This window comes from Coloeus monedula (assembly GCF_965178545.1).
Source record: "Coloeus monedula genome assembly, chromosome: 20".
NCBI classification, from domain to species: Eukaryota; Metazoa; Chordata; class Aves; order Passeriformes; family Corvidae; genus Coloeus; species Coloeus monedula.
In genome coordinates, this window is record NC_138800.1 from 8,909,061 (window position 1) to 8,921,454 (window position 12,394).

At 45.1% G+C, this 12,394-nt stretch overlaps 1 protein-coding gene across 6 annotated transcripts in view; it reads right to left on the reverse strand.

Moving 5' to 3' along the window:
• BCAS3 (BCAS3 microtubule associated cell migration factor) overlaps window positions 1-12,394 on the reverse strand; it is a 300,156-nt gene that overhangs the window by 13,467 nt on the left and 274,295 nt on the right. For 2 of the 6 annotated variants that reach the window (XM_082294442.1, XM_082294441.1), the window contains 2 exons: window positions 7,820-7,987; window positions 2,321-2,386 (listed from right to left, as the gene is read on the reverse strand). In XM_082294442.1, coding sequence (XP_082150568.1) covers window positions 2,321-2,386; window positions 7,820-7,987 — 234 coding nt within the window. Of the gene's footprint in view, window positions 1-2,320; window positions 2,387-7,772; window positions 7,988-12,394 lie in introns of all 6 variants that reach the window. The other 4 variants (XM_082294444.1, XM_082294443.1, XM_082294446.1 and 1 more) reach the window with 3 other exon arrangements.

A 12,394-nucleotide genomic window follows, 5' to 3' on the forward strand; every position in this document is an offset into this window, starting at 1 on the left:
CAAGGCAGGATTACTGGGAAAATCAGGTGACTCTTTGTGGGATATTCTGTCAGAGAAAGGTGCAGGGGTGCTGGGAGGTGAGGGCACAGCTGCAGGCCACACCACAATGACAGGGAACAATACAACATCCGAAGGGAGAAGGACCTGGAGCTGGCAGAGGTGGCACTTTGGAACTCCCCAAAGGACCTGTGCCTGCTGTGCAAAGCACCAGGAGCAGATCATGTGTTGGAAGAGAGGCTGAGAGGGCTGAAAGCTGCAGGACCAGAGGGTTGGCTCACACTGGAACGTTTGCATTGCTTTGGCTCTTGACTTCCCATTTACTGCAGAGGCTTTGCTGTGTTGATGTGGATTTTGCTGTTTGGTGACTCATACTTCATCCTACCCCTCTAATAAGTGTTCATTTAACAGTTTGACTGCTTAACAATTTATTGCACAAAGGGGTTTCCATCCCACAGCCTCCTCCCCCATCTCCCCTGGAGAGGGCAATGCACAGTTTATGAGGGCTTTGTGACGGCCTGTGCTGCACATCCCAAAAATCAGCAAATACTCAATGGCTCTCTGGGGCTGCTGGGCTTGGGAGGAGGGACAGGAACTGTCTTGTCTTTATTCTGCCACCACCTCAGCAGCTGCAAGAGGTTTTGGCTCACAAAACAGCTGTAAAAATACCAGTCCTGGTTCAGATGCTGGGAGATGAGGGCTCTTATACTTACTGAGAGAGATATGCTTGCCATAAGTCATAGCCTACACAAAAACACCATAGAAAGACTCCTAAAAGGAATGACAAGGTAATTATAGGAATTACAGATGGAAAAATCCTGTTGTCTCCTGCCCCCTTCCCAGTGTGGGACCACTCGGTGTGGGGCAGGCTTCAGGCCTCGGACTTTTAAAGGGAAGATTTAATAAACACTGAGAAATATTTCTAAATATTTAGAAAACCCAAAATAACAGATTTCCAAGCCAAGCTGTACAAACAGAAAATGAATTTAGAAAACTTGTTAAAAACCCAACAGCTTTTGCGTGCACCAAAACATATTTGGGTAGCAGGAATCGCCTTCTGGGCAGGATGCTGCAAGCAGAGCTGGGAGGATGCTCAGCCCTGGCTGCAATACCTACCATGGCTCTCCTCTTGTTCCCCCTGGAATCAACAGCAGAACCCTCAGGGATGCAAACAGCTTCATGCTTTAGGAGGGACTCAGCAGACAATCAAATGTGAGCAAAGCCAAGCTAGACAGGACAGAGCTTTGAATTTTCCTGTGAAATTCTGGAGTGCTGCAGTTAATTTGCTTAATCATTAGGAGGAAAAACCACAACCCCAAGCAAACAAAAAAAAACCCCAACACAGCAACCAATCTCCATGGAAAAAGGGAACTGTGTCTCTGTTCACTGCTTTTGAGACAAAGCATGGGAAGAAAAATGTCCAGTTCCAATAATGTCATAACCTGATTACAGCCTGACCAGAAGAGCTAAAACACTTGCAGAACAATGAGTAAGAAATTAAGTTTTAAATTGAGTGCTGGCCCTATCTCGTGTCACTTCTTTATATTCCAGTAGAAAGGACACTGCTGAGCTCATTTCATATCGAGCAGAGTGAGATGCCTGGATGCAGACACCATTTAGTCATCTCCTATATGTTCCTCCCCATTTCTTTCTCTGGGAGGAATGACAAATCCAGAAATGTGACTGCACTTTGTTTTATTATGATATTGATTTTTCCTGCCAAGGGAAAGTGCATTTATCCTCCAGGTCTGTGCGCTGGCAGGGAAGGGTTAACAAAATGTTTATCACAAAGCTGGCTTCAGAGTTGAAAGTAATGTGATCAGTAATGAATTTTGTGTTACATTAGGTTGTATAAATGGACAGACAAGCGCAGACAACAAGTGGCCAGGAGTCGGGGCTAATCTAATGATGTAAAAATAGAGACAGCACCAATTATACTTGGGGCCAGCTCAGAGCTCCTGCAGGGACTGCAAATGAATAGGTACAAATCAAATTACTGACTAATAGACGCACTACAAGAGAGGGCAGTCAATGCTAAATACATTAGGGCCTTGTGACCTCTCTGCTCCGAACAGCAGAATCCTAAATTTGACTTAAAAAAAAAAAAAAAATCAAAGAAACTCTTGTTCATTTAAGGAGAGCAACAGAACAATGTTATTTGTGAAATGACTTGAGACACTTTGATATTTTTTGGTGTGTCCCCCTATGGCCACGTTAGGTACGTGGCTCTTGGAAAGATGAGAGAGGGTTTGCTTTTAGAACAAGGGAAAATACTCTTTGTGCAAAAGTTAAGACCTGATAACAATACAGTTATGTTACATACCAAAACATTTCAAAGCCATGTGCCTCTTTGTGGTGATGTTTTTTACTGCTACTTCACCGGCTGTGTCTGTATCGAAAATAAAATATTTCTTAAAAAAATGCCTTGATTTAATAAGAAGAAAAAGAAAAGGAATCTCCCCACACCACAATTGATAAAAAGCAAATGCAGTTGATCAAGTTGTTATCAAATGGCAGAAAGTCAAGAGTTGTCTTGTGGCAGCAGTGCTCCCTTTACAATTTTTCTACAAACAGCAAGAACCTGAATTCACACCAGAAATATTCATGGTATCAGCAGTCACACCCCTCCTCCTTAAATAATGTATGACCTGGAAGAAATTCCAGTAAAAACTCCCAGGGCTGGTGGCAAGATTGGATTTGGAGACAAGGGAAATTACTGGGAAATTAAAAATGCCTTTGTTGGGCCTGCCCAGGGCTGTGGGATGGGGCTGCTCAGGGAGACCCTTGGACAGGAGAGAGCAAGAAACCCACACTGAAGTGCTTGAGATCCCAAAATGTGTGCAAGGCCAGTGCTCCTCTTATCCAGCACTTCAGAAATGGTGGCTCCTGAAGAGCCTGAATTTTCCTTTCTTTTCAACCAGGCCCATCCAAATAAACCTTTTGTAGGAAGAACTGCACTGAGCTCTCAGACTTATTGCAGGGGGTAATTTAATCTCTGATCCTGGGATGAAGATTCTGAAAGTTCAAAGGCTGCTTTTAGCATCGATGTCATTTGATCCACCAGTGGGTTTGCCGCCCAAGCTGGTTTTGCACTGAACCTATGCAGAAATCTCCTGGCAGAAATGCTCTTCAGGGGAAAAATCATTTGCTCTGTGTTCCTGTAGCCCATGTCTGAGTTAGGATGAAAACCAACTGAGGAGAGAGAAGGAGAAAATTGCCTTGGAAAAATTAAAAGGAAGAGGAAGAAAGGAAGAAATGAAAGAAGGGAGGGAGGGAAGGAGAGAGGGAGGGGAAGGTACCACTGAAAGCTCTGACTCAATAAAGGGCTAATCCTATTCCTGAAACTGAATGTACAGCTACATCTGTGTCCAGGTGGCTGCTGATCTTTGAACACAGCTTGTGAGTATGCATATTTTCTCCTCTGGAAAAAACCCCAGGAAGGATGGTACTTGCATAGAGCCACTGGCTTGCCCTCCTCCCTCCGCTTCCCACCTCAGCCAGGCATGCCAGGAAATGTGTGACTTCCCTTCTCCAACCCCCAAATTTCACAGGAAGATTTCAAAACCATCCCTCTGCAAAGCTCAAAGGTGTCCAGACCCAAGTTAGGCTCGGGCTGGTGTAACCACACAGCTTTGGCTGGGGACCAGGATCCAAAGTGCCTGGAGCCCCAGTGCAGGGTTTCCTCCCGGCCATCCCCTAACAGCACGTCTAATTAGCTCCACTTACTTACATCCCATTAATCAGGTTAAAGAGTTTGCTTCAACATATGAGCTTCCTTCAGTGCATTCTGAGTTTGTTCATGAAATTTGGAAGGAATCCAGATGGTTTCCTCCAAGGGCCAGAGGTGCACCTCACTGTGCCACGGGCTTCCCACAGGCGAGAGCTGACAGACTCGGAGGTTTGCAGGAGTTTTGGAAGAAAGATGCATTTCCAAAACCATCCTGTTGCTCAAGCTGTAATGGCTTGCTCCCCTATTATAGACTGATTTTAAATATTAAGCCTAGAAGTGATCAAAATATATTGGAAAGCTTAAAAAAACGTATTTGCTAAAGGAATAGGTGAATCAGAGGATTTACTAATTACAGTATCTTTGGAGGGAAAGATTTCTAGCCTAGGCTGGCAATTTCCTCCTGTCCAGTTTGAGTGGAATCCTTTCAGAGATATTTGTCTGAAGCAGAGTTTCATAAATCACAGTCCTAGGGTGGTTTTTTGTGGGGGGAATGCAATATGAAGCTCCAGCACACACTTAGGAACTGCACTGCAAATGTAAATATTGTAGCTGCTTGAAAACAAAGCTTTGCAAGCAAAAGAGGGCACTGACCACTAACATTTGTGTCTAGACTTTCATAATTTCTTCTTTTCAGTGAGAGTTTGACAGAAACTGAAACAGCAAAAGCATCTTTTTGCATCTTTGCCAATTTACGCCTTCCTTGGAATTAAATGTGTATCTGGGCTGACAGCTTATGTACAGCAGACTCCGCTTGAGATAGACATGGGTCGTCTGAATAATTGGATAACAAGGGGAAAAGCTGGTTTCCCAATCAAGCCAACTAGCTGGATGACTGGAGTTATCACTTAGGTCACAAGGAAAGGAGATTTTTGGGGGGGTCACTTTCCAGACCTGGTTCTTCTCCCACCCACTGTCCGACAGCCCTTGGCACCCAGTCGGAGTCAGAGGTGGAAAAGCCTCATCTAATCCCCCTTTCCTGCGAGTGCCAGATTGTTCCTCATGTTTTTAGCACCCTCCAGTTTGATGTTTGTGGTATGACCAATCTCTGGGTCATTTTCTGCCTCTGCCAGTAGCCAGAGCCAGGGTTAGTGTCGCCATCCCTGCTTTGCAAGGCAATGAGACAGGTACAAAACGAAGATTCTGGGAATATCAGCTCCCCAAAGTGGTCTGTGCACCACGAGCACACACTTCCTCCACACCACTGCAGCCTATCAGCCCTGATTTCTATATAAACCTACGTGTCAGCTATGCCCTAACAGTTAAGGCATTAAAAGAATCTATTTATCTCTTGCCATTAAGTGCATGTCAGGACCAGTTGAGCACTTGACAAAGTCTCACTGTCCACTCTACCGCCCAGTTTTTGTCCACACATTGGATCCCAGCCCTGCACATGCACAAATCTTCACATTCCCAGTTAGAAATGTTCATTAATTTGTGCTGAAGTTTGAGAAAGACTTTTCAAGTTTTGTTAAATCTCTGCAAAATCTATTTAAGGACTGAAGAGAATCCAAGGAGCACAAACAGGGATTAAAGCATGAGTAACATAAAGGCATAAATAAATTAAAATAGTTATTTTAGGATTATTAGAAGGATTATAAATTCCACAATTTTGAGTCCAATGTAGAAACATAAACACTGATTTTGAAAGCAGCAGCAAGATAGAAATCAGCTACCAACAAACAAACCTCCAGTGCCCTTTTCTGCTGAACTCTTTGCTGTCATTTCACTGTGGGGAGTGGGCAGCAGAGAACCCAAGGAAGAAAACTGAGTTTTTTCAAAGATAATTCAGGTCAGCCGAGCTTGGTTATAATGTAAGTGGTTTGGGGGAAGTGAAAACCCTCCTACTTGTTATGAGCCAACAAAGACACCTCTTTTTTGAAGTGAGGGTAATGCAGCTCCACACTTATCTCTGCCCATTTGTTAAGCAGCAGACAGATGTGAGCCCTTCCCTGTGCTCCCCAGCCTGAGGAATGGTGCTGGCAGCCAGCTCCAGTCCACTCCCTCAGCAAGAGCAGCTCTCCAGGTACATCTGAGCAGCAGAGAACTTCTTCTGTCTGTCTGGTAAAGAGGAACAGCTCAAGAGCTGTTAGGGGATGGAAGTGGAAAGGGCACGGGAGTTCACTGTCTTATCACCGGGTTTTCTCTGCTGCTCTGAGTCACCACATGCCCAAATCCTGAGAATAAAGGGTGTTAGTGGTGGAGAGAATCCCACGACAGGCAGGGAAACACAGAGTGTTAATGACAGGGAGAGGAGGGTGGTGGGATGGGGTGAGTTGGGTCAGTGCTCATGTTACTCATTATTGCTGCGTACAATCGCTGCTCTGAGATGGCATCTATCTTACACTCATTAGGGAGATTTATGGGTCTGGAGCAAGAGCTGGGAGAAATCTCTTTGGATGAATATTAACTCAGTGATGGCATCTCTATAAACAGCTCCTTTCTGTCTTTACACCTGCAGTACTGCAAGCCTCATCTTATGCCAAAGAAGTTGGCACTCGCTGCCATCAGCTGGATTTGGTGAAAATGGAAGGGAAATACAGAGCTCTGTCTCTGACAAAGTTCTTGGTTTACAATATAATATAATATATACAATATAATGTAATTACAATATAATACACTGTCAAGTCTCCAGGGCAGTCAGTCACCCTAACCTGGCACATCTAGAAGGCTTCAGCTTTCAGAGGAGGTATTCCACTCACCTTTCCCCTTCCATACACAGCCTGAGGGGTGCTGACCCATTATCAGCAGTGGATACCCTCCCAAAGTTCACACTGATCACAGCATGGGTCAGTAAGTGATGAAATATGTGCCTTTCTCTATTTTCACAGCCTGCTTTTTCTACCTTCCCAGCCCTTTACAGACATGAGCTGATTGAAGTCCACAGCAGCAATGTGAGGCATCTCTATCCTCACTGCACTGATGGAGCTCTGGAGTCACGGACATGTGAAGGGTCTTGTCCAAGGCAAAAAGCTGGTGAGGATTTGCACCAGATCTGCAGCAGACCCACACTTAGTGTTCAGCCAACTCCTTCTGTTAACACCAAATCTCAACCCATCCTTTGATTTCATCTCTCTCTCGATGGAAATCAGAGGGAGGACAGTTGAGAAGGTGACCAGCTGGGTTATGAAGGTGCTTCTGCACTACTCAGCCCGGTTACTGCTGCATGTACCTACAGACAAGGGCTAAAATCCTGCTCCTCTGCATCCTTCTCCTCCAGGCTGTGGGAAACTGCTGCAGTTTGCTACCTGCTCCACAGTGACCCACCTGCAAAGCAGGATGAGCCCTGATGGGAGAGACTTCTTGAGGAATAGGGAGAGCTCAGAGCAGCACAAGATCCTCAGTGATACATGAGGGCAAGAGCAAAAGGAAGAGACAGCTCCCGCACTTCCTGAAAGATCCATAGGTTGGCATTCCCACACCTTTCTGCTGGTTTCTCCTCTTTTGTCTTCCCAGGCAAGCTGCCAGGAGAGTGACAAGTGAGTTGGCAGCTGATGTTAGGAGCCACCATCACTATGAGGAGTTTTTACTGGAGGTGTTTTTTGGAACAAGTGGAAATTAATGGAGACAATAAACCTGCAGTAACCGCACTTTAGTTTCTGAGCATCTCCTACCACGGGGCCCCTTCTGACAGCCTAATCTCTGATGTGCCATTCCATTTACTTAAACAGATGATACAATTTATCAATATAATGGACACTGATGAAGATGGATTAATTTGGATTACAGAACCAGCGCTTCACAGTGGCTCTATTCAGGACACAAAATGAGGATACGTGTGATTATGGCATTGTTTGGAGCAGGGTGGGCAAGGGCAGCAATCTGCACAAGGATGCTCCTGAGCTGGCAGGAGGGGAGGAAGGAGAGCCCTTGTCCCAGCTATAAGATAAGGAAGCTTCGTGTGCCAACATCTCAGACCGTATCCATGCGATCTACCGCTTCCATCCCACTGAGATCCCCTCAAAAGTAAATTAATCAGAGAGAGAGAGGAGCGTACAGAGAAAAAGGAAAGGCGAAACTAAAAAAAAAAAACCAAAAAAAAAATCACCATTGGGTGAGATGTACGTGATCTCTGATCACACCTCTTCTTTGTACCTGTTCCTGATCCCACCATGTCCCTGCTGGGGGATTCGCACATGGCGTCGGCCAGGCGCTCGCGCAGCCCCTCCTCGCCGTGCTCCATGGAGGACATGTGGCGCAGACCGAAGTTCTCGGGCCAGCTCCCACACACCTCCAGCAAGGTCACGCTCCGGTCGAAGGCACCTTCAACAGACAAAAGGGACACGTGTGGGACACCCTGGCACCAACCTCCTTCCACGTGTGGTGCATTTTGGGTGCCTGAAAAGCTGATTTTAAGCACAGGAGTTAAAACGTTTGTGTTACCAGCACAGCACAGCAGAACCCAAAGTATGGACCAGCTTTGACCAAGCAGCTGTAAGAAAAATGGTTAAATTAAAATACAGACCCAATTCTGGTCTCACACTGGTGAGAGTCAGGAAAGCAGCGCAACAACACAAATGTGAATGGCATACATTTATTTTTATGTTAGACAAGTAGAAATTATTTTTAAAGTTGGTTAGTCTTTCACTGGGCTGCTGCTGAAATCCTTCTTTCCCCTCCTCATCCTGGACAACGGAAACAACCAAGTTATTTTGTCTTTGCTAATGGGAAGAAACTTTAGCTAAAATCCCTTTCTTGCTCTGGAGCAGAGAAGTGCAGAGCGTGGCAGGGCTGCCTCATGTCTGACAAAGGAACAAATGGATCCCTTCCCTCAGTCTGGGATATCTGTGGGTTTTCTGTGCTCCTGCACTGGGAAATTTTAGGTCAAATGTGCTCTAACAGAGACTCTTTCACCAGCAGTTCCTACTGAAGACTCTGGCTCCTGTGAGGGAGTGCACGTACCTCCAAAAGATACTTCAAATAATTCCTTGACTTGCAGTTATTACCTCATTCACAGCAGGGTATGATGTTCTGCCGAATGCAAAGATTAGATTCTGAATTCAGGATCACTTCAAAGTACAAATTAAAATTATTCTCCTTTATTATACAGCAAGTCTTCTGCGAAGGCTTACTTAAATCATTCCCACTTGGAACAAGATTACAGTTATGCTTTGTTGCTTCAAGCACATACCATTTACTCCACTATTAGGTAACTGAATATGCAGCGTTTATTGTGCCTGGTTTCTGCCAGCCTACCGAGGGGAAAAAATGCAAATGCCAATGTTTCTCAAAGTTAAAAGTACATGAAACACGTCCTTGTTATCAGGCCTTTGGTTTTCCCCTTTGATCAGCCGTCAGAAACTATCTACACTTGTAGTCTGTGACTGTACAGCTTCACAGCACACTCCCTGCCACTGACAGGTGGTAATAGAAAGGGTGAGAGACCAAGCCCCGCGGCAGGCGGCCCTTCCTCTGATAACGTCCAAAGTACCGGGTGATAACCGTTCGTAAACACTCGGCCAGCCAGTTAATCCATACATCAGCAAAGAGGGGCAGATAATTCTGAACTCTAATGGCACGGACAAAAGCACCAGGGCTGGCATTCAGGGATTTATATGGGCTGCAATGGTGACTTCTGGCTCCTGAATTTCATCGGCGCGCACGGCGTTGATTTATCTCCTCAGCCTGGCTGCGGAGTGGATTCCTGGCACTAGAAAACCATCAACACTAAAATGGACCTCTACAAAATGGGACCGTGGCTCTTGTGTGATACATGCACTTGAACTCTGGATGAATCCCAGTTTAAACCGAGAGGAGGAATGACCAAATATTTCAACTTTTAATGGCTCTTTGGATTTATAAGGTTGCTCCAGTCCACTAATTTGTTTTAAAGCGAGGGTTCTTGAAGCTTGTTTGAGAAAATGCAGGGAGGAGGCAAAGTAATTTCGATGATGTTTAAATCTCTACAACATTTTCATGATGTCAGCTCTCCTAAAGGCAAGAGGAAAAGCAAAATCTGGGGGTTTTTTTGAAGCTTTTTTTTCCCCCAAGTCATCCGTCTACAGTTTCATGCAACCCTGAGACCCCACAGACTTCAGGTGTTTTTGACAGAGCTCTTAATATACCCTGAGAATGATCAGGGGGACTTTTAAACCTGCTTCCCAAACCTCAGGGAAGCAGCAGGGACATGATGAGCTCCCACAGGTTTGCAGGGCTGCGCCAGAGATGAGAACTCTCTTCTTTTCTGGTGTCAGCCCTTATTCCAAAAGTGAGAAATGGGAGCATTTCTGCTCCTATAAGCAGACATATGAATAATAAGGCAAATGGCTTTTGAAGCTCTGCCAAGATGCCTGCTTGTGTGTACAGGGAGAAACTTCATGGAGCGCCGGGCTCTGGCTCCTGAGATACTTGAGTGAGAGCAAAGGAGACAAGTGCAGCGTTACCTCTGCAATCAGGGCCAGGAGCTGCCAAAACTTCTTAGCAGCAACGTGTGAGGCTGCAAGTGTTAATGCAAATGCAGGTTAGAGGGATTAACTGCACTGAAAACTTGCTTGTAAAAAAACTGTAGGGCTGGGGAAGCTGTAGTTTTATCTTTCCTCCCTTTTCACTCCTTCTCCGTGGTAGCAGCGCACATCTGGCAAGACCATTGATATCCAGACATCCAGCTGGGATTCAGCAGCCACCGCTGTAGCCCGTGGGTGATCACTGCCTGTAACAGGCAGAGGAGGTCCTTGCACCGTCATCTGCTCTGTGCTGCCGTGGAACCCACAAATTCCCCCTTACTTCAACACAGACACTGACAAAGTGCGTTCCAGGTAAAGCTGAACACGCAGAGTGTGACTGAGGTTATTCAGGACATGGGGCTAGAAAAGGGGACCTTGCTTGAGCAGGCAAATCCTCTCCTCCTGTAAATCCCTGGCTCTGTCCCTCTCTGATGCAAAACAAAACTATTTCAGGAAAAACAAGATTAATTGTCATGGACCTTTCTGTTGGTCTCGCCAGCGCATCAGCAGACAGCACACATATCAGAATAAAATAATGAAATCATTTTTTCAAGGTAGAATTAAGTTCTGGGTATTTTTACACCTTGGAAGGTGACTCTGGAGTGTGTGACATGGGAATGGACTGGTTGCTCCCAGGAGCCTTTGGCTGCTCTGCCCTGCCTACATCATTCCCTATGTACATCATTCCCAATGGTGCAAGGGCTAATGGCATTAAACTTCCACTGATAGCAGCTCACCCTATCTCTGCTATTTATTATATTGTAATCTCTCCTCCTGGCTGCCTGGCTCTCCCCTTTTCAATCCCAGTATCTCACTTGATAAGGTATCAAATTCCCCATCGCCGGCCAGCGAGGAGTTTACAAATAAACCTCGGTGGAGCGTCCTGCTCTCAGAATCGCCAAAGCCAGAACGTAACCACAGAACCAAAGGGCTGAGAAAGCTCCTGCTGATTCCAGGGATTACTGAGGGCTGAGGGGAGGCAGGCTGACAGCCTGCTGAAACCCTACTGACAGCCACCAATATCAGCCCCTGACGTGTGAAGCCCAGACTTCCCCCTGTCCCCCCGGCCCGGATACAGCTTTGGCTGGGGAACAGGTTCCACCTAAAAGGAGCAATTCATTTAGGAACAACTCAAGAGTGAGCAAAGGACCCATTATGTGAGTCAAGCAATTACTAGTGAAATCCTGGTGAAATTTCATTAAATCACTGAAAAAAAAAATCTTATTGACTTAAAACTGTGTCAATATTTCATCCTATTGCACCATGCTTTCAAGCCAGCAGAGCACTCACTTCTCCTTTATTTATTGAAGATGAAACTGGGTGGGAATGAAGACCACCAGCCTCCCCTGTGTGATGTCCAAGCATCATCCCAGAACTCCACATCAACCCAAAAGGAAAGAGCAAGACCCATGGCTTGACCATATAGGTCAAAAATGCTTTGTTTTGCAATTCCAGCCCCAAATGCTCTGAGCTAATTCTGCTCCACACACAGAATTTTTCTATTCAAACTTCAGTTTTTGCCTGAAAACAATCTCTGACTTCTCTCTTTCCACAGACATTTGCCTCCCAAGGAGCAACACCCTTTTCTCTTGCCGCTGCTGATGGAGCAGAATCAGGTCCCCATCTTTCTGCTTAGCATTTCTTGCATTTTATTAATGGCAAAGGCTTCTATCATTACTCACAACAAATTACCTTCCTTAGACACACAGGATTTGTGTTCAGCATTGCAATTGTTTCAAGGCTTTTAATATAAAAGCAAAATAAATTCTAGAGAAGAAAGGAAAAAAACCAACACCCTAAACCTTGGAAATGTCCTTTCATTTCACAGCCCCACCAACCAAGAGTGAGAAAACCAGAGAAACTTCTTTTCTTCTCTGAAAAAAAAATCTAGTAGTAAAAAGTATTTTTACAAAATGTTTCAATGCTTTGAGTGTGTTATTTTTCTAAGTCAAAATAGCTAAGCTGAATCTTTCACCATAGCTCTTTAATTCGAAAGCCAGGGGAAATTTTTTTCATTAAACCTCTGGACGGCTTTGTTTAAAATATGAAATCAAGTAGCTCCATTTCCTGTCTTCTAAGGAACAGTAAATCAAAGAGAGAACGTTGTCCAAAAATACAGTAATGGTTCTATTAAAGAGCTTGACAGTTTTGAGCCTCACCTTGCATATTGCAACATACGTGTGAGCAAAAACAACAGAGTGAAGAGGAGGAGAAACGACCTGGCAAT